This window comes from Nerophis lumbriciformis, linkage group LG11, assembly GCF_033978685.3.
Source record: "Nerophis lumbriciformis linkage group LG11, RoL_Nlum_v2.1, whole genome shotgun sequence".
In the NCBI taxonomy this organism is placed as follows: domain Eukaryota; kingdom Metazoa; phylum Chordata; class Actinopteri; order Syngnathiformes; family Syngnathidae; genus Nerophis; species Nerophis lumbriciformis.
The window spans coordinates 1,521,834-1,545,000 of NC_084558.2; the positions used below are offsets into that span (position 1 = coordinate 1,521,834).

A 23,167-nucleotide genomic window follows, 5' to 3' on the forward strand; every position below is an offset into this window, starting at 1 on the left:
CATTCAGCTCTGACCTGCTGTAGGGGAACGCTCTTCCCGAATAGGACTATCTGGAGCAACTAAATGGAACGCGGCCCTTATGTCACTTGTTTGTTATTGTTTCCTTTAGTGCAGTGTTTTTCAACCTTTTTTGAGCCAAGGCACATTTTTTTGCTTTGAAAAAATGCGGAGGCACACCACCAGCAGAAATCATTAAAAAACGAAACTCAGAAAAGTCGTTGTCGCAATTGTTGGATATGACTTTAAACCATAACCAAGCATGCATCACTATAGCTCTTGTCTCAAAGTAGGTGTACTGTCAATCAATCAATCAATCAATCTTTATTTATATAGCCCTAAATCACAAGTGTCTCAAAGGGCTGCACAAGCCACAACGACATCCTCGGTACAAAGCCCACATACGGGCAAGGAAAAACTCACCCCAGTGGGACGTCGATGTGAATGACTATGAGAAACCTTGGAGAGGACCGCATATGTGGGTAACCCCCCCCCCCCTCTAGGGGAGACCGAAAGCAATGGATGTCGAGTGGGTCTGACATAATATTGTGAGAGTCCAGTCCATAGTGGATCCAACATAATAGTACGAGTCCAGTCCATAGTGGGGCCAGCAGGACACCATCCCGAGCGGAGACGGGTCAGCAGCGCAGAGATGTTCCCAGCCGATGCACAGGCGAGCGGTCCACCCCGGGTCCCGACTCTGGACAGCCAGCACTTCATCCATGGCCACCGGACCTGTGCCCCCCCCCCCCCCCCCCAAGGAAAAGGGGAGCAGAGGAGAAAAGAAAAGAAACGGCAGATCAACTGGTCTAACAGGGGGGCTATTTAAAGGCTAGAGTATACAAATGAGTTTTACTGTCACCACCTGTCACATCACACCCTGACTTATTTGGACTTTTTTGCTGTTTCCCTGTGTGTAGTGTTTTAGTTCTTGTCTTGCGCTCCTATTTTGGTGTTGATTGTCATGTCATGTACTGATGTACTTTGTGGACGCCGTCTGCTCCACACGCTGTAAGTCTTTGCTGTCATCCAGTATTCTGTTTTTGTTTACTTTGTAGCCAGTTCAGTTTTAGTTTTGTTCTGCATAGCCTTCCTTAAGCCTCAATGCCTTTTTTTAGGGTCACTCACTTTTTGTTTATTTTTGGTTTAAGCATCAGACACTTTTTTACCTGCACCCTGCCTCCCACTGTTTCCGACATCTACAAAGCAATTAGCTCAACACTCAACAACAACACATCATTTGCAGACTATAATTACTGGTTTGAAATATGTTTAACCCAAATAGGTGAAATTAGATAATCTCCCACGGCACACCAGACTGTGTCTCACGGCACACTAGTGTGCCGCGGCACAGTGGTTGAAAAACACTGCTTTAGTGTACAGCTCCACTAATGGACATTGGAGTGTTACTTTCAAAGGCAAAATTTAAGTATTGCTAGAAACATAATTTTATATGGGGCTTTATTGTATTATATGTATAGTACATGTTCCAAAAAGAAAAAAAAGCATACAACACAGTATATTTAAATATACTAAATGTAAAAAAGGGAATAAATATTCAAAATAATAATTTCATTAATGAAATATAGTTTGGTTACGCCATCATGAGCGCAACACAAGGTTGTAAAAGTTTCAATTAAAATTTTAAATCACGGCATGCATAGTTGGGAGAGTGGCCGTGCCAGCAATCTGAGGGTTCCTGGTTCAATCCCCACCTTCTACCAACCTCGTCACGTCCGTTGTGTCCTTGAGCAAGACACGTCACCCTTGCTCCTGATGGGTCGTGGTTAGGGCCTTGCATGGCAGCTCCCGCCATCAGTGTGTGAATGTGTGTGTGAATGTGGAAATAGTGTCAAAGCGCTTTGAGTACCTGGAAGGTAGAAAAGCGCTATACAAGTATAACCCATTTACCATTTAAATAAGATGTCAAAAGCAAACTGAAATCAAATACACACAGCTTAAAGATTGACCAATAGCTATCTAAATTTAGTAATACATAAATGATAAATGATAAATGGGTTATACTTGTATAGCGCTTTTCTACCTTCAAGGTACTCAAAGCGCTTTGACACTATTTCCACATTCACCCATTCACACACTGATGGCGGGAGCTGCCATGCATATGATGATTTATCAAAATATAAAAGAAATATACCTGAACAGAACACTCATGATGGTTACACTAAAAAGTAACGCTATCAATCGCGTTTTTCCAAGTTTTTGGGGCATTTTTATGCTATTTCCAAGCATCTCCTTTTTATTATCGTTGATTTTAAATGGTCAAACTAATGCATATTATATATGCATGCCCTAGTAAACAAAAAAAAGTCATATTTATTTTGATTGTTACATTTTGAAGTACATTTGTACAGGTGGGTGCGAATGTACCCATTACCAGAGCTGTACACTTAAGAATAAGTAAGTACCGGTAAGTAAATGTGATTTATGAAGTGCTTTTCACAGATAAAATCACAAAGTGCTGTACAAAACATAGGCCAAGTAAAAAAACAATTACATTTAAAACAGGGGCAAAATCATAAAAAGGATACAAAGTGGATTAAAAATGATAGTTACTATAACAATCTACAAGGTAAATATAGCTGACTTCTCTTTCTTCCCCTCCATTTATCTGCTTTCTTTTGTATTTCAAGTAATCATTACCTATATGTATAGTTGCATTTGAACAATTGTATTGTTGATAATAGAGGTAAATGATTATTATTTATGATCAATAGTGCTATTTCTATTGGTATTTGTATTGCTCCATTTGTAGTGTAATCATGTTCATTGTCATTTCTGTATTATTATTTAATTCACTAACTGCTTCTTTGCTTTCACTTTTACTATCATATTTGTACATAATGTATTTGCTGATGTTGTTGTTATTGTTGTGTTTGCTGTTGTTGTTTTTGTCTCTCTGTCTAATCCCCCTCTTGTCCCCACAATTTCCCCCTCTGTCTTCCTTTTTTTCTCTATCTATCCCCTCCTGCTCCGGCCCGGCTGCACCAAATGATAATATAAAAACATTTAATAAAGTCAAATACAAATAAGGCAACAAGAGAAGTATACCACACTTCTCTTTTGTAAAATACATTTGTACAGCCGATATGGGCATCAACATCAACAATACGATTTGCCTGAAAAACTGGACTGGACAAAAATAAAAATACAAAAAAATGTGTGGTTAAAAGGTGCATTAACTAAAAGCTTTGCTACAAAGAGAATATCTATCCAATATCTTTCTGCTGTATTGAAAAGACAACCGTGTGCCTCTTGTGATGATTAGAAGGGTGTACTGTATTATGTAAAAATAAGCAATGATAAAAGAACAACATAAAAATATTCCATCCATCCATTTTTCTACCGCTTATTCCCTTTGGGGTCGCGGGGGGCGCTGGAGCCTATCTCAGCTACAATCGGGCGGAAGGCGGGGTACATTGACATGTTTAAAATGGAAATAAAAATATTAACATATTATTGATATTATAATATTGATATTACAAAATAATATTTTTGCAGCAGTTTTTTGGGACCCTGACATTTTTTGTTCTGAGGACTTTTTTGAGTTTTTTTTTTTAGTCCAACACTTAAAAAAATGCATATAAATCAATGTTGCTGGTAATTTTTGACACATTCCAGGACTTGATCATGATAATAATAAGCAAATACTCCTTGACCTGTTCTTTATGGATGTTATTTTCTGATTTGTTCTATACAAAAACTAATACCGTTTAATACGTGTATTTTAGGCTGAAATGTAATTTTTAAAGATTAACTTGAATAAAGTATAAATAAAATTGTAATATTTAATACAAAGTACTGCAGTTTTTACAAAGCTGATATTTTTTTGCCATTAGCATCAATTATGAGTGAATTTAAAGGACCTCGCAGGGGTTAACACTCACACACATGGCAAGCCTTCACACTCGCTGCACATACACACACACAAAGGGGCCAACTGCAGCACCTTGCCAGAAGTCACAGTCCAGTGTTTCAACCCTGCATGTCTCACCAGTGTAATAGCAGCTATTTTTTATGTACTGTGCTAAAGTCAACATTACAACATTTCAGCAGAGTTTCCAAAGTACCGTGGCCTTATTTGCTCTATCATGCTCAGATTACATGTTCAATCTGTTTTCAAATGTAAAAAATTGTCTTTATTTTACAGAGCTGGATCCCCAAAATTATCAAAAAAAGAATTTGTTCCACCTTTGTAGAAGATTCTTTCAGGTACTGTAAAATTAGTAGCACTGCCCCAAATCAGCGCTTCATCATGCTGTGTGCATTGACATTGTACTTCTCCATCTTTCTTAGTAATGGCGCTCTCTGTCAGTGTGGGGGGACGAGGGACACCCATGCCTCTGTGGCTCTCGGAGACTTTTTCAGCACCGCCATTGTCAACCGTTGGGACAGTGCCCAGCACTCCTCTGAGTGCCCGACGGATGCCTTCGGAGAGTTGCAGTTTGCAGGGTCCAGCAAGAGACACAGCTATGTGGGTCATTTTGATGAATACTTAATAAAACACTTTATCGGCCATTTTAGGGGGAACATATTGCAGGGTTACACACCGTAAATGCTCTAATTAATGCCTCAATTCAATTGATTACAGTCTCCCATAGGGGTCTATAATTAGTTTTGAGTCAGAATACATTGACATTAACAGCTGTGGCTGTGGGCAACCTCCTGATGTATTTTTTTAAATTTTTTTTACAAATGCAACAATATGGCAGGAGCAGCAGCTTCATTTACATCTGCATGTGATTTAAAATGTTGCTACTCAGCTGTTGGTGTGACACCCATGCGTGTTATACTTGCAGCGCTGTTGTTTACAATTGACTTATTTGCAGTATTAATGCTGATCGTGCACTTTACTGCTATTACAACACTGGTTCTGCTGCTGCTGTGTTGTGCAATATACTTGGTAATACATGACCATGTGATTAAGAAGCAACATTTACCTTTCCACTGTCTCATGCACTCCAATAATCAAAGTTAAAATATCAAACTATTGCATTTATTTTCACCAGTCGTCTTTGCAGTTTAGGTAAATAAATGAAAACAATTACAGGAAATATGCTACCTCATAACTTGTCTAGATTATTATTGTTTTTTTTGTCCCTCTACAGTTCTTGCGTCTGTCATGGGACACACCCCCGTCTATGGTCTACACCTTAATGACAGCCCACTGGGATCTGCCTGCACCTAACCTGGTGGTCTCCGTAGTGGGAGGAGAAGGCAGGACGAAGGTGAAGACGTGGGTGCGTGAGGTGCTCAGGCAGGGACTGGTCAAAGCCTCACAAAGCACAGGTGAACACACAAAACATTTCTGCTGCACTGATGCATCAAAGCTACCTGTATATTTTCAAATATTTGTAAAAGTCATGGGAAAATGTTTGTGAACATGCAAAAGTTCGTGCAATGAAAGCTATTTAAAAAAAACAGTGAGGCTCCTTGGAGATGTGATCCTTATTTGGAACGACAATGGCCTCGCCTTCCTGACTAGTTTGCCAAGTGCAGGTGGCACACGGTGTTCTCCTGCCATCTGAGGTCATTTTTCCAGGCTTTTCCTCTCTAAGGCCTCAGATCAAAGCTAAGATAATAAGACGCTCTCACACTGTGTGTTCAAACCGCACACTCGGGGTGCTATTGATATACTTGGGAACAACAAACATGGCTGCTGTGTGTTGTAGTTAATTTCCCCCTGCCTTATTACGGAATGCAGCGTGACTTTTTTTTGTTGTGCGGCAGGAGCTTGGATTCTGACAGCGGGTCTCCGAGAAGGGGTCGGGCGTTGCGTCGGAGAGGCGGTGAGGGATCACGCCACCGCAGCGTCCTCTGTCTCCCTTAACAAGGTGGTGGCACTGGGGGTCGCTCCCTGGGGGTTCGTTCACAACCGGCAGCAGCTGGTCAATCCGCAGGTTGTACTCCCCTCACTCCCTGTAGATGTCCCAATACTTTTGCTAATGAGGCATAGTTCAGGCCCTTAACCATCGATCACAGCTTTAAAGCTTTCCCTTGATTCTCCTTCTTGCAGGGCAGTTTTCCTGCCAAGTATCACATCCAAAACATGAGCCGGGACTCTTGCTGCCTGGATAACAACTACCAGGCCTTCCTGCTGGTGGATGACGGGAGTGTGGGACGCAGAGGTGGAGAGACGGGCTTCAGAGCCAAAATGGAGGACTACATCTCCCACCAGCGCACGGGCATTTGGGGTAACGACTTTTGCTTTGAATAGAGCTCATTGTGTGCTCCTGACTTTTCATTCAATCGGTCAGCTGAAGGTCTGCTGCCTCCATTGTCCGCTTTCCCCATGTAGTTTTTTATACCGACATAACCTGAATTAAGAGAGAATGGATCTTGCAGCCTGATGCTATGCTTTGTTTTGAATGCCTGAGGGCTTTCTTTTTGGTATGTGCATGACAGCCATTGCATGTCCAAGCATGCATCGCTCCTCAACATGTAAAGCCAAGCAGGCTTCAGTTATCAAAAAGCTTAAACTCTTGCATTCCTTTTAATTTTTTTTTTCTTCTGTTTTTAGGCAGTGGAAGCATCGACATCCCTGTTCTATGCATGCTGGTTTCAGGTGGTGCCAGCCTGCTGGAGGTAAGGCCTCCATTGTCTAAACCAGTGCTTCTCAATTATTTTCTGTTACGCTTGCCCCCCCTACAAAGAAGAAAACATTCCCCCCGTCTGCTGCAAATATAAATATTATCATTTGTCTATTGAATTGTTATAGGTACACCTCTGCATAACATTGTATCCTTTTTAACATTAAAGAAAACAAAGATTAAAAAAGAAAGAAATATAAATCAACTTACAGCAAAGAATAACTTGATTAACATTATTAATATTTTTTATTCTAACAGAAAAGTTTTAATGTGCATCAATTTGCCGTAAATAAAAAATAATTTTTTTTAATTTAAAATATAAACATTTTTTGACCGACTTGAGCTATTTGATACTGAAAAATAAAATAAAGCATAATAAATAATAATTAATTAAAATTGATCAGCAGCATTAAGTCGAGATAAAATATAAAAAAACTTTAACCTACAAAACAAAAATGAATGCAACAGATTTTTATAAATAAAAATAAGGAAGTCAGTATTAATGGCTGCAATTAGCACGTTTTGTAGTGCACATCTTTTGGAAGTAGGGTTTGAAGCATGATACTGATAAAGCATGTTCACCGGGGTCACTGGCATTGCACCGTGTCCCCTCAGAGGGGCCCACCCCACTATTTGAGAAGCACTGGTCTAAACCGTCTGGCATCACTTTATTGAGAGGTCCACTTCCCCAACAAATCCTTCCTTTCGCACCAGAGAGTTGATCTGTCGCTGAAGAACTCCATGCCTTGGTTGGTGCTGGCGGGCTCAGGAGGCATGGCCGACTTCCTGAGCGACGTCCTGGTGAATCTGTCATCAGCGCCAGTCGCCCAGTCCTCCTGTGAGGGTGATGCTGAAGCTACTCCCAGCATGGACCTGAAAGACAGAGTTGCAGAACGGGTTCGGAAATACTTCCCCTCTGAAGTGGAGACGGACAAACTTGTTGAGCGTGTAAGTGCAAAGAAAGGCAGGAGAAAAAAAAAATTTGTTCTCTGTTTTTGACATCCAGGAAAGGAGTAGGGCCCAGCCGTAAGGGTGTAGTTACTGGGCCTGGACATAATACATTATCTTAATATAATATACAGCACATGATCTCAGATTTTAGGTTGACCTTTAATTTAATGCCCCTGGGCTTAAAATTCTATGGTTGCACGGACGGGATATTTCATAACAGACAAGGCAGTTTGCCAAGAATGTCCCTCTTCATACAATGACCCCCCCCTTAGATTGTATTCCTCCTGTAAGACTTTCACTGAGTACAAGGACATTTCAGTGGCTGCTAAGAATGGCCAACAAGCACCCAGATTCGCTCAGATAACTGAGAATATACCACAGTAGGACGGGGGTGCATATAGCCCCATCTGTCGTGGCTTACCTGAAACGTGACAAATTGCGGGGTGCACCATCCACTTAAAGGGTTAAAGCAGGGATGTCTAAATCACAACTCGTGGGCCAAATGCAGCCTGCTGATGTCCTCAATTTGGCCTGCGAGACGTTATGAGTTAAGAGGGAATCTTACCTTCAGGGAGGTTGGATACATTTTGATAGTTTGATGATTTTAATGCTGATCTTTTGTTGCTTTTCAGTGGACATAATGCTTAATGCACATCAATGACCGTTAATTATGCTGTAAAAGAAAGCATTCGCAGCATAAAACTATGTGACCCAATTCAAACAACCTTCCCTAGTCATGGTGCAAAAAATAAAAATCCAACCATCACAAACTGTCAACCGACGTGGTCACACACAACACAATCTGCTCACTGTACTTTGTGGACATTATGAATAACGTCAATGTACCATAAAAAAATACAAAATTACAAGGCATGATCGGAAAAAGGTAAAACACTCTCCACACTTATCCATATTTGGCGCATTTTAGCTGCTTAATATTTCTAATTGATTACAAAACTTTGAGGTTGTCACGGAAGTAAACAAGGTAGAAGTCAAACGTTCATATACTCTTAGTATCCAATTATATAAATGACTAATTATCCATTATATTTTATATATATATATATATATATATATATATATATATAACACACACAGTTGAGATCAAAAGTTTACATACACTTGTAAAGAACATAATGTCATGGCTGTCTTGAGTTTCCAAAACTTTCTACAACTCTTATTTTTTTGTGATAGAGTGATTGGAGCACATACTTGTTGGTCACAAAACACATTCATGAAGTTTGGTTCTTTTATGAATTTATTATGGGTCTACTGAAAATGTGACCAAATCTGCTGGGTCAAAAGTATACATACAACAATGTTAATATTTGCTTACATGTCCCTTGGCAAGTTTCACTGCAATAAGGCGCTTTTGGTAGCCATCCACAAGCTTCTGGCAAGCAAACACACGTCAAAGGTGGTAAAGAAATGGCTAAATCAGGCTCAAATTAAGATTTTAGAATGGCCTTCCCAAAGTCCTGACTTAAACGTGTGGACAATGCTGAAGAAACAAGTCCATGTCAGAAAAACAACAAATTTAGCTGCACTGCACCAATTTTGTCAAGAGGAGTGGTCAACAATTCAACCAAAAGCTCGCCAGAAGCTTGTGGATGGCTACCAAAAGCTCCTTATTGCAGTGAAACTTGCCAAGGGACATGTAACCAAATATTAACATTGCTGTATGTATACTTTTGACCCAGCAGATTTGGTCACATAATAAATTCATAAAAGAACCAAACTTCATGAATGTTTTTTGTGACCAACAAGTATGTGCTCCAATCACTCTATCACAAAAAAATAAGAGTTGTAGAAATTATTGGGAACTCAAAACAGCAATGACATTATGTCCTTCACAAGTGTATGTAAACTTTTGACCACGACTGTAGTGTGTATTTTTGTATCTTTAGTCTTTTGCTTTCAAACAGGGTGCAAGATGGTTCACTCTGTGCATTGCTCTTAGCACCTGAGCGCGTTTATTCTGTAGCTGTAAAGATTCATCGTATAAATTTACATTACAATTAACAGCTTTAAATTATATTCTGTTGATTGTATCGTATAATGATACAATAATGCTAATAAATGTAATAAAAAATTATAAAATCCAAACTGTATGGAATTCTTGTAACTTTAAAATACTCGGACATAGTTTCCGCACCGACGCTGCAATACAACGCAAATTAGAGCGGTGCTGTGTGGGTTCCCTGATCTGTGTAGCGGCCAACAGCAGTTTTTGTGTTCTTTTACTTTCTTAATAATTTTTTAATCAGTGCTCACATGCTAAAAGTGCAATTTCAATGTTGATTATGTGCATTTGTTCAGAAAAAAAGAATTATGGTAATGGAAGGCAGAACATTTTTATTTAAACTATTTTCCTTATTGAAGGCTGTAGAGTGTGTTTTATCTGATTACTCGATTATTTGAACAAAATAATTAATAGATTACTCGTTTATTGAAATAATTGATAGTTCTAGCCCGAGTTTATCCAATTTTTGTCAGTCATCTGCAATCTAGAGGTGCGACATACACACGGGATGCATGAACAGAGAGCCTCACTAGTCACGACTCGCTAGTGAGAAGTACCGCAAAGTAACAGAAATTAAAAGGAAAAAAGTTGATCGCAAAGCCAAATGTCCTGTCAATATTTCGGCTTTAAACCGAAAGACAAAGATAATCGAGCTAGTAGGCACAATTTGTTGGAAAATACCATACCATACCAACTTTATTTATAAAGCCCTTTTAAGACAAGCACAGTTGAAAAACAAAGGGCTGTACACCACAAAGAAATGGAGGCAAAGGACAGACTAAAAAATAACATTTAAAACAGAAATAAAAATACACATTTAAAAAGCAAATATAAATTACCCTAAGAACAGTTTGTTAGATAAAAACAGTTTAAAAGTTAAAAACAGTTCAAAAAGTTAAAAGCTAAAAACAGTTTAAAGTCTCATGCTGATGGCAACAACAAAAAATGATGGCAACAACAAAAAAAGACGACAAAAACCAACCACCTAACCAAGTTTTTGTAAGTGGGGAAAACTGCACTTCAAGGTGTTCAATATTTATTTTAATGTGCAATTTTTGCGTACAGAGATGGAGAGTCCATTTAATTTTTTTCTTAGTACACTACCTATCGGCTATTTTGCTACCCTTTTCAATTTTTGACAGTAGAAATGTAAAAGTTCATTCTTCAGACGCCGTGTTTCTGTGGTTGGTAAGGGTAGTAAAACTCACCACAGTGTTTGGGTATTTTAGAACCCTGTGCAACTTTTGACTCTCAAAATACACAAGTACAAGGTTTCTAAATCCAACCCTTTGGTACTGTTATAAGTCTTGTGTGTGTGTAGGTTGATACCCCATTGACATTTCTTTGAAAGGAGAACAGTGTCATTCACAACTTTTAACATTAGAAAAGTAAACATGCAGTGTGTCAAATTTCATTCTGTAAGCATCATGTTTCTGCGGTTGGTGAGGATGCCAAAAATAAATAGTTGATTTGGTACCATTTACCCACTTCTAGGATTATGAATGTGAAATTGGAATGTTTTTTGTGCTTCACCCTTTAGATACACTGTAAGGCTGTCAAAAATGCAGTATTCACCGGTTATTTTAGTATCCTGCACAACATTTGATGTTAGAAATGGAAACATGAATCATTTAGGTGCTGTACCACTGCGGGTAGTTGCGCATCAGTTATTTTGCTACCCTGCCTTGTCCTTACTCTTTGAGATGAAATGTCTGTTTAGCTGCACTTTACAACATGTATGTCTTTGCATTTTGCCCTCAAAAATGAATCCTGACTATACAATATAATTCTATTCTATGTACAATATTTTTTGCACTCCCCAGGCTTTGAGCATCTACAACAACAAAGACCTGATCACCATCTACCATGGAGAGCAGGAGGGTCCCAATGAATTTGACACAGTCCTGCTCAAAGCTCTAGTGCGAGGTAGGGTACAAATATTTAATCCGTCTGTTAGGACATTTGCCATGTTTCCAGTATCAATATATTGTGTGTGCACAGCAACTAAGCAGCGCGTGTCAGTGGAGCACAGCCCGTATAATGAAGAGCTGAAGCTGGCGGTCACGTGGAACAGGGTGGACATCGCTAAGAGTGAACTCTTCAATGGAGACATCCAGTGGAGGGTGAGAGGAATAGACACAAACACTGATGCTTTGTGTTATTATTGTTGCACCTACAATACCACCAATCCAACAGTATGAAGACTTGGAGGACTCCATGACAGACGCCTTGATCAACGACAAGCCTCAGTTTGTGCGCCTCTTCACCGAGAATGGCCTTAACATTGTGGACTACTTGACCTACGGCAGGCTGGAAAGCCTCTACAGATCAGTGGCTGATGGGACGCTTCTCTACCATCTACTCCAGCGCCACCTAGTGGAGCGACTTCGTTCACCGCACTCGCAGGATTCTCCTCACAAAGTTGCTGCTGAGAGCATCCAAAGTGGACCGGCGACAGCGCTGAGCCTTTTTGAGGTTTTAAAAAAAAAAAAGAAAAAAGAACAGCTTCTGGAAATGTGTTCATACTATTGTTTTATGAATTATTCTTTTTTTCCTCAGGTGTCGAGAGTGCTTGAACTGCTGTTGGGGGACGTCTGCCAGCCTTTCTATTTTGATGTCTTGGGATTGGAACAGATCACATCCAAGAGGAAGGCAATGAAGGTACTGTTAATCTCCCCATTATGTGTGTTAGTGTGCATTATCCTTAAATGTCATCATCAAGCTTTCTGTGTAGCGTGCCAGTAAGCTGCTGCGTGGAGATTGTTTGTATCGAGAGAAACGCTGCTTCTATCCCTGGGCTTCGCTCTTCATCTGGGCTGTCCTCCAGAACCGCAGCGAGATGGCAACTTTCTTCTGGGAGATGGTATCTGCACACTAGAGATGCGCGGATAGGCAAATATTTCATCCGCAACCGCATCAGAAAGTCGTCAACCATCCGGCATCCACCCGATGTCACGTTTGTTCAGAACTGCATCCGCCCGCCATCCGCCCGGTATATCTAATATAGACGATGCAAGGCATTAGTGAGGCACCTGCCAACTACTCCGGTTTTCCCGTAATTCGTACGGTTTTCATCAACCTATTCCGGGTTACGGGTGCAGTGATAAAAAATACGGTTTTTCATTAATTAAAAAAAAAAAAGGGTGAAAACTACGCGAATTGCACCTTGTGCAGACAAGATTTTTCGATCGGACACGGAGGAATTAGCGATGTAAAAGACCACTTTGGGACAAAAAAACACAAGTCTAATGCCGTTGCTAGCGATACAAGTGGAAAACTTTCAACGTTTTTCGTCGCCCAAACAGATTCTTTGGATGTGATAAATGCCAAAGTTTTATTTACGGAGGCAATAATTGAGCATGGACTTCCAATCGCACTGGCTGATCACATGGGACAGTTACATGTTTGTAATGCAACCTTTAAAAATCATTACGCGGTGATCGCGGTCCCAAAAATAAACTTTTATTGCATGATAATGTCCAGAAAAATTCGCTTTATATTACTATAGAGTCCTTTTAACGAATGAATTTGATGGTTTACCACAAACCTTAAATGAAAGAAGTCCTTTCTTCTCCTGCACCTGCATGCGCTTTGGCCTTGCCTCGTGTTTGGTGCGCAATCCTGTCTGCTGTATTTCACAGCACGACATACTGTTAAAAGTGTTTATACTATTTATGCTTTCAAGTCCAAGTTGAATAAATCTTGTTAAATGTTGACAGCATAACTACCAAAATACAGAAGTATGTCCTTAATATTTTTGCAGTGCTATTTCTGTTGAAAAGTTCAAATGATTACATTAGAGATGTGATGTGCCACTTTTCAAGTGTCTGTTGGCTTAAATTAATTTTCATTAATTTTTCATATTTTGAATTCTTTTGAAAGGCTTACAAAAAAACTACATTTGAATTGTAATTCCATGCTATTGACAGGACTATTAATTTTAATGAAGTTAGCTTACCATGTTTACAGTATGATAATTGTGATAGAAATGTGAATTTTAGGCGACGGCCAGATATGGGCCCACGCTCCAGCGCCATCCATTTTCAGGGCTAGTTGATTCGGCAGGTGGGTTGTTACACACTCCTTAGCGGGTTCCGACTTCCATGGCCACCGTCCTGCTCTCTATATCAACCAGGGTGAGCCCCACCCCTTTCGTGAGCGCACTGCGCGCGGAGTGACCCCTGTTACGCGCCCCCGGCAACAGGGGTGGCGGGCAGGTAAGCTGCGCGGGCGGAGCGCGCGGAGTGACCCATGTTACGAGCCCCCGGCCACGGGGGTGGCGGGCAGGTAAGCTGCTTACCTGCTGCGCGTGACGCCGGCCGCGGCGAAGGCGGACGAGGCGGGGGTGTCGGTGCGGTGGGCGCGGTAGTGACCCTGGACGTGCGTCGGGCCCTTCTCGCGGATCGCCTCAGCTACGGCTCCCGGTGGGGCCCTCTCGGGGGAAGGGGCCTCGGTCCCGGACCCCGGCGAGGCGTCCCTTCTCCGCTCCGTAAAAGTGTCCATCTCTTTTCTTTTTTTTTCTTCTGTTGTGGCATATGCAGCAGGTGCCTGCTCGTTTTTCGTATGTGGGTAACAACATTTAACTATGTATATATATTTCCGAATTGGTTTAATTGCCACCCGCAAAAAATAAAATAAAAAAATAAAATATATATATATATATCTAATTAATCCGCCCGACCCGACCCGCACGCGGATAAAATCTTATTTTTTTAAATTTCATCCGCCCGATCCGCGGATAATCCGCGGACTCCGCGGTTGTGCCCGCAAACCGCGCATCTCTACTGCACACACTGGCATATGGCGGGATATGACCCATACGTTTACCCGCCTCAAACTAATCATTTGTTTTTCTTCCAGGCAGGAGAGCCCGTGCTGAGTGCTCTGAGTGGATGCAAGATGCTGAGGGTGCTTTCCAAACTGGAAATTGAGACTGAAACCAAACTTTCCATGAAAGAGTTGGCCCAGAAATTTGAGAACCTGGCACACGGTAGGGCTAATTGTACAGAAATACCACTACTGACTAGCATAATTGGTATGTGACAGAGCTCTTAAAGGGGTCACATTATGATTTCTTTTTATACATTTAAAACACTTAATTGTGGTCTACGTAACATGTAACGGTTCTTTGGTCAAAATTTTGCATAATTATGTTTTACAGACCGTTTTTAAGCCACTTTCTGACCGTCTCTTCAGGATCTTCAGGTCCTATTTACGCGCTTCTACTTCGACTGCGTCTTCTCACCGTCATCCATGTTGTAGTTTTTAGCGCTTCCATAGCAGATATAAGATATTATACAGATATAAATTTGAACTGTACGCTACTTTGTATCAGAAATGGTAACAGCGGAGTATGCATGTGCATGTCAGAGCCAGTCAGTCCCACAACAAAAGGATAGAGAAAAAGAAGGAGCTTATTGACTACAAAGTCGGACTACATTGGCGGGCTCGCGCTAATCACTTCAGGTAAATTTCTGTCATGTATGGAGATATCTGCTGACGTCACACTTGGGAAAAACGTCACAGGTTGTGCAAATTCCAAACGGTTTGTTTGGAGGAAGTATGGTGGCAGGCAAGATTGTTTTTATAAATATCTCTGCAATTCCTTTATTGTTTTATTTGAAAATTTCCCAGACTTATGCAGATCCCAAATACACAAAAATAGGTACCAATAACTGATAAAAGTTGGTTTGCATTTTAGGTCCCCTTTAACTCAAAACACTTGTATCTCAAAGCAAGGTCACCCATTGAAATGATTTTAAGATACATTTAATTGATGCTTGGCCCTCAAAATATCAACATTTTACCAGTAACCATGCCTTTTAAAAAATAAAAACTTTTAAATATTAGTTATTATATAAAATTGATACGGCAGCACGGTGGAAGAGGGGTTAGTGCGTCTGCCTCACAATACGAAGGTCCTGAGTAGTCGTGAGTTCAATCCCGGCCTCGGGATCTTTCTGTGTGGAGTTTGCATGTTCTCCCCATGACTGCGTGGGTTCCCTCCGGGTACTCCGGCTTCCTCCCACCTCCAAAGACATGCACCTGGGGATAGGTTGATTGGCAACACTAAATTGGCCCTAGTGTGTGAATGTGAGTGTGAATGTTGTCTGTCTATCTGTGTTGGCCCTGCGATGAGGTGGCGACTTGTCCAGGGTGTTCACCGCCTTCCGCCCGATTGTAGCTGAGATAGGCTCCAGCACCGCCCGCGACCCCGAAGGGAATAAGCGGTAGAAAATGGATGGATGGATGGATGGATAAAATGTATCCAATATTATGAAATACACTAACAACTACAGTTGTTTTATAAAGTATTATGTACAGTCTTCACCTTGGAGAGTGGACTTTTACATGATCTACTTCTAGCTGCTTTTCTGTCAAACACACCATCAGCAGCTTTTCGTTATTTTCATCGATAAATGTCTGCCGTTTAGACCCCTTTTAGACACGTTTAAACAATAATGGCTCATCTTCAATACAGTAAACTGCTGTACACTAACTACTCTAAAGGATGCCCAATTTTGATTGTCTCTTGAGAAGATATGCTGTAACAAAACGGTGTCTTAAATGTAAGTGGCACACACAATTTTGTGAGATACTGTAGAAGTTGCTTTCATATCTCATGTTTTCTTTCTAAATTCCAGACGTCTTCAGCTCTTGTTACCGCAGCAACGAGAGTCGATCCTTCACCCTCCTGATCCGCAAATCTCCGGTGTGGGGCGGCACCACCTGCCTCCAGATGGGAATGGGTGCAGACGCTCGGCTTTTCTTCAGCAATGACGGAGTGCAGGTGGGTCACTTAGCTCACCCTCAAACGAGCACATGACTTAGCACAGGGGTGTCAAACCCGTTTTCATTGAGCACCACATCGCAGGTATTGTAGCCTTCAGAGGGCCACTTAAAATAAATAGTGAATATGTATGAATACAAATGTATAATTACCTCATGATATTATTACGCAACTGCCTATGCATTTCATTATATTTTGCTAACAAACTGATGGATGACTTACTTATTTATTTTAATTAGAAGTTAAGTTGACAAGCATATGTGTATATATGTATGTATGTGTGTGTGTGTGTGTGTGTGTGTGTGTGTGTGTGTGTGTATGTATGTATGTTTGTATATATATATATGTATGTATGTATGTGTATGTATGTGTGTGTGTGTGTATATGTATGTATGTGATATATATATGTATGTATGTGATATATGTATGTGATATATATATGTATATATGTATGTATGTGATATATATATATATATATTTATATATGTGTGTGTATATATATATATATATATATATATGTCTTAATAAGGTTATCCAAAAAATAGTGCTCGATACCGTAGTAGAGCGCAATATATGTATGTGTGGGGAAAAAAATCACAAGACTATTTCATCTCTACAGGCCTGTTTCATGAGGGGGGTACCCTCAATCGTCAGGAGATTTTAATGGGAGCATTCGCATACCATGGTTTATATAGGGCACAGAGTGGGTGGGTACAGGCTGGCCTAGGGGCGTGGTGATTGGCTCATGTGTTACCTAGGAGATGTTTCCGTCTATGGCGGCATGTTGTTACAATTTCGCTGCGCTTGTTGAGGGATGACAGGTCTGGACGGTAGATGATAAACAGTTTCTCTTTCAAGCATAGGTTGCATCTTTTATTACCACTATTGTAAGGTGTAAGGTAATACGCAAGGACATTAACACATCCGACACATATGTAGGATTAACCGAGGGTGAATTCAAAACCAGATGGAACAACCACAAGGCTTCTTTCAGGAACAAAAACCTGCGAAATACCACAGAACTCAGCAAACACATTTGGGACCTCAAAGACAATAATGTTGAATATTCAATAACATGGCAAATTCTTGCATCCAGCACACCTTACAATAGTGGTAATAAAAGATGCAACCTATGCTTGAAAGAGAAACTGTTTATCATCTACCGTCCAGACCTGTCATCCCTCAACAAGCGCAGCGAAATTGTAACAACATGCCGCCATAGACGGAAACATCTTCTAGGTAACACATGAGCCAATCACCACGCCCCTAGGCCAGCCTGTACCCACCCACTCTGTGCCCTATATAAACCATGGTATGCGAATGCTCCCATTAAAATCTCCTGACGATTGAGGGTACCCCCCTCATGAAACAGGCCTGTAGAGATGAAATAGTCTTGTGATTTTTTTCCCCACACACACACATATATATATATATATATATATATATATATATATGTGATATATATTATTGTATGTATGTGATATATATATATATATATGTATGTATGTGATATATATATATACATGTGTGTGTATGTGATATATATATATGTGTGTGTGTGTGTGTGTGTGTGTGTGTATGTATGTGATATATATATATGTGATATATATCACAACAGATGCTTGGAATATTTAGTTGTATAATATTTAAATAAGCAATTATTTCTGTCAAAATGAACTACATTCAACAATAAAGATGAAGTTGACGCACAATAATTCTAGGCTTTTGCAGGCCACATAAAATGATGTGACGGGCCAAGTATGGCCCCGGATCCTTGAGTTTGACACATGTGACATAGCATGTAGTGAATGGAGTATTTCTTCCCCTGCAGTCTCTGTTGTCCCAGATCTGGTGGGGCGACATGAAGAGGAACACAAAGGTGTGGAAACACATCCTCACCTTCTTCTGCCCCATTCTCTGCTACACCAAATTGATTTCCTTCAGGTAACATCAGTTCTCTATACTTGTCTCTGATACTCCATAGCTTCTTAAGCATTTATATGATTTAAAGTATCTTACAAACACAGCTGCACTCAAAAAAATTAACATTTTTTCCATGTGAAGGTGCTGTTAGATTGACTTGAAATTTCTTACAACAGAAAAAACACACAATGTAACTTTGGGCTGTTTAGCTGAATAACCATAGAAGGGGACCTATAATTAATATTTTTTTCAAACATTTGTTTGTTGGATTTTTGACATATACAGTCCAGAAATACAATTAAACACATGTAAAATGTTATTTTTTTCTCCCCCAAACAATTAACCCACAAAAATTATTTATAAAATAAAAACAACATAATAATATAGAAAAAAAAAACATGCATCAGTCAAATATATATGGGAAAATATTGACATGAAGCCAGAGACAATTGCACTGTGGAATGTCCCCAACACGGTGCAGCAATACAAAAAAACAGACAAAGGGCTCGTCAATTGTCTACTTTTCAATTACTTTTCAATCGGGGTTAAATTTGAGATAACTCTCTTTTACATGTTTTAGGAAACCTCCCCATACTTCCTGAAACTTCACAGAACAACCGTTCAATGCCAGCCTAATTTTCTCCAGTTTAAGAAAAAACAAAACATCATTAATCCAGTGGGTGTGGCAAAGAGGCGCTGTTGCCTTCCAATTTAACAAAATGAGTCTTCTAGCCAACAAAGTAGTGAATGCTACAAGATTCTTTTAGGATTTGCTAAGGATAGCTGACTGAGGTGTTACTCCAAATAGTCTGCTTAGAGGATTTGGCTCAATCTTTTTGCCATTTACTAAAGACACAGCATTAAAAATTGCAGTCCAATAAAGCCAAAACATGTGCATTAACTTAGCTGAAAACTGTTGACAGCGATCACATAATACCGATATTGGGACTTATGATGATTTTAATCAACGTTTAAAACACTTCATTGTGGCCCAGATAATATGTATTGGATTGGTTTTGGTGTAAATTTTGCTCCACATAACCATTTTATTTAGTTTGTCTATAAGATGTTAGATTCTGAAAGCGTTCCCAGATTGCAAATGAAACCACACCCCATATTCTCCAAAAGTACCATAATTTATCTTTTGAAAATGTACACTGTTTAAATATATATCTTGAAGTTGTCATCGCTATTTTTTTCCAGACACGGTCAAAAATGTATAAACATTATATAGATTCACTCGGTCAAAACATTAATTACACATGCACACTTGCTGATCGATTCAGACTCCGAATAAAAAGAGCTGCTTTTAGGGGCTATTAAGTCACTGCGTGTTGCACATCTGTGTTATTACGCACATGCCACGATTAGATGGAAATAATACTTGATCCTAACTATTTGTGTTTCCTCATAGCCTGAAGCAGAGGGAGAGGAGATCCTCCCCCTCTGGCTGAGAGCTTGACGTAATGTCCAAATAAGTGGGGACGGCGTGGCTCGGATGATAAAGCAACCTGAGGGTTCCAGGTTCGATCCCAGCTCCCGCCATCCTAGTCACGCCCGTTGTGTCCTTGGGCAAGACACTTCACCCTTGCTCCCGATGAATCGTGGTTAGGGTCTTGCACGGCAGCCACCGCCATCACTGTGTGAATGGATGGGTGAATGAATGTGGAAATAGTGTCAAAGCGCTTTGAGTACCTTGAATGTAGAAACGCACTATACAAGTATAACCCATTTAAGTATGTGCACCTCACTGTGATGTTGTGACGTAGCCGAACTCTAAAACCCTGCGATCAGAGGCATCCAAAACTGTGTGCAAGTTTACGGCAAAATGCATGAACCTCATAATATGATGCTTTCGCATATTGCTTAACATTTATGTTAGAAAGACAGAATTCATCATAAGTCCCCTTTAAATTTAGTACAGACCTTTTTAGACAGAAACAATCTAATAAAAAAGACTGCAACTAATTGTCTAAAAGTTATTGACCATTGTCTAATGTAGTGTTTCTCAAACTGGCTCCATCTAGCGGTACGCCAAAGAATCACTTACCGTATTTTCCGCACCATAAGGCGCCCTGGGTTATAAGCCGCGCCTTCAATGAACGGCATATTTCAAAACTTTGTCCACCTATAAGCCGCCCCGTGTTGTAAACCGCATCTAACTGCGCTAAAGGAATGTCAAAAAAACAGTCAGATAGGTCAGTCAAACTTTAATAATATATTAAAAACCAGCGTTCTAACAACTCTGTTCACTCCCAAACTGTACGCAAATGTGCAATCACAAACATAGTAAAATTCAAAATAGTGCAGAGCAATAGCAACATAATGTTGCTCGAACGTTAATGTCACAACACACAAAATAAACATAACGCTCACTTTCTGAAGTTATTCTTCATTCATAAATCCCTCGAATTCTTCTCCTACGGTGTCCGAATTGAAAAGTTGGGCGAATGTGGGATCCAAAATGGCCGGCTCCGTCTCGTCGAAGTAATCGGAGTCAGTGTCGCTGTTGTCCAGCAGTTCTGTGAATCCTGCCTTCCGGAAAGCTCGGACCACAGTTGTGACCGAAATATCTGCCCAGGCATTTACGATCCATTGGCAGATGTTGGCGTATGTCGTCCGGCGCTGTCTCCCTGTCTTGGTGAACGTCACGTGTGTTCGCCTTCTGTCATCCACTGTTCCCACGCAGTTAGCAGTCTAGCTTCGAATGCTCTGTTGACACCAATATCTAGCGGCTGGAGGTCTTTTGTCAATCCACCCGGAATGACGGCGAGTATTGAATTAAGCGCGTAAGCGTGTCTCTAAATGTGATGTTATGAGCTAGCAAATATAACAACTACACTACCCAGCATGCAACGATAGTGACGAGCATGCGCGGTAGCCCTGAGAAGCGTTGTTGTATGCTGGGAGTTAGAATGTGGTTATGAGCACGCTGTGAGTAAACGTTGAGAACTCAGTTAACACGCCTCGTCTGCATTATTTATAATTAGACAGACAACACACTTAATAGGAGCCATTTTGGGGTCTTTACATAAACACACAAATGGAAATGAAACGTCACATATCCCAGCATGCACCGCGCGCTTCTTCTACGGGGAAAAAAGATGGCGGCTGTTTACCGTAGTTGCGAGACCTAAACTTTATGAAAATTAATATTAATATTAACCCATATATAAGGCGCACCGGATTATAAGGCGCACTGTCAGCTTTTGAGAAAATTTGTGGTTTTTAGGTGCGCCTTATAGTGCGGAAAATACGGTAAATATTCCAACACCGTGTTACTGGTCAAACTGGGTGTAATGCAGTGGCGGGCCGTGCGTTTCCCACCCAGGCCTTCAGTGATGTCCGACTTCAATAATTACCTCTCAAAATACCATCATTTATGTCACCACATGACCATTGCTAGAGAAATACTGTACAGGAACACATTTATGCCCTACTGGGCATTGAATAGCCTCAACAATGTACAAAACGAGTTATTTTCTGGCACATTTAAAAATCAATTAACCCGTATCAGGAATTAAAACATATCTTATGTGGTACTGTCAAAGTTAAAACTGCAAAAAACATATTAAAAGTGAAAAAAATAAATATTTGAACTCACAATTTGTTAGAACGCCGTATAATCAGAATCAGAAATACTTTATTAATCCTCGAGGGGAAATTAAAATTTTCAGCACAATCCCATTCAAGATCAGACAAACATTACAGGGAGACAGAACAGGATCGCTGACGGGTCTGCCAACTTCCGGCGCCCCTTACAAAAAAGGTGAGATACAGGTAAACAATGGGGGTTGGGGTGGGGGGGTTGTGGGGTGAGGGGAAAAAAAAAGGAAAAAAGGAAGGCCAGTGGTATCCCTCGTCGTCGGCTGATTCGAGTGGAAATGGCGAGCATTTTTCCATTCCATCGCCAGAACAGCTGAGCTCGCTTCCGGGGTTGGTCGACATCGTCTCACAAGATGTAGTTTCTCTTTCTAAATATCCTTCTTGAAAATGGCCTTGCAAATATATATCTGCCAGCTAATCAATGTTTTGCTCTCCTTCTCTGCTAACCCGGTCTGGTTATGGCGCAACACTTCCTGCTAAATTGAAACTTGTGAATGGATACTCACTTTGGAATAACAAGTGAGTATCCAATCAAAGTCTTGTTAACATCAAGCTACTTAGATAGGCTACTGTCAACAACTTGTGATCTGATTGGCTATCGCAACTGTCTGTCAACTGTATGTGTTCTCAAATTCATCCGCTAACGGTCCCGGTGGGTATCCAATCACAGGACGCGTAAATGTCACATTCAACATCAATCAATCAATCAATCAATCTTTATTTATATAGCCCTAAATCACAAGTGTCTCAAAGGGCTGCACAAGCCACAACGACATCCTCGGTACAAAGCCCACATACGGGCAAGGAAAAACTCACCCCAGTGGGACGTCGATGTGAATGACTATGAGAAACCTTGGAGAGGACCGCATATGTGGGTAACCCCCCCCCCCTCTAGGGGAGACCGAAAGCAATGGATGTCGAGTGGGTCTGACATAATATTGTGAGAGTCCAGTCCATAGTGGATCCAACATAATAGTAAGAGTCCAGTCCATAGTGGGGCCAGCAGGACACCATCCCGAGCGGAGACGGGTCAGCAGCGCAGAGATGTTCCCAGCTGATGCACAGGCGAGCGGTCCACCCCGGGTCCCGACTCTGGACAGCCAGCACTTCATCCATGGTCACCGGACCTGTGCCCCCCCCCCTCAAGGAAAAGGGGAGCAGAGGAGAAAAGAAAAGAAACGGCAGATCAACTGGTCTAACAGGGGGGCTATTTAAAGGCTAGAGTATACAAATGAGTTTTAAGATGGGACTTAAATGTTTCTACTGAGG

General features: G+C 40.7%; 1 protein-coding gene across 2 annotated transcripts in view; it reads left to right on the forward strand.

The window, feature by feature from the left end:
* Positions 1-23,167, forward strand: part of LOC133610947 (transient receptor potential cation channel subfamily M member 4-like) — a 47,201-nt gene that overhangs the window by 741 nt on the left and 23,293 nt on the right. Inside the window, exons 2-16 of one of the 2 annotated variants that reach the window (XM_061967730.2) lie at positions 4,166-4,227; positions 4,312-4,489; positions 5,124-5,304; positions 5,746-5,915; positions 6,032-6,209; positions 6,536-6,600; positions 7,320-7,553; positions 11,403-11,505; positions 11,581-11,702; positions 11,776-12,054; positions 12,139-12,240; positions 12,314-12,442; positions 14,440-14,569; positions 16,224-16,369; positions 18,201-18,313. In XM_061967730.2, the coding sequence (XP_061823714.1) occupies positions 4,166-4,227; positions 4,312-4,489; positions 5,124-5,304; positions 5,746-5,915; positions 6,032-6,209; positions 6,536-6,600; positions 7,320-7,553; positions 11,403-11,505; positions 11,581-11,702; positions 11,776-12,054; positions 12,139-12,240; positions 12,314-12,442; positions 14,440-14,569; positions 16,224-16,369; positions 18,201-18,313 (2,192 nt within the window). Of the gene's footprint in view, positions 1-4,165; positions 4,228-4,311; positions 4,490-5,123; positions 5,305-5,745; positions 5,916-6,031; positions 6,210-6,535; positions 6,601-7,319; positions 7,554-11,402; positions 11,506-11,580; positions 11,703-11,775; positions 12,241-12,313; positions 12,443-14,439; positions 14,570-16,223; positions 16,370-18,200; positions 18,314-23,167 lie in introns of both variants that reach the window. The other variant, XM_061967728.2, reaches the window with a different exon arrangement.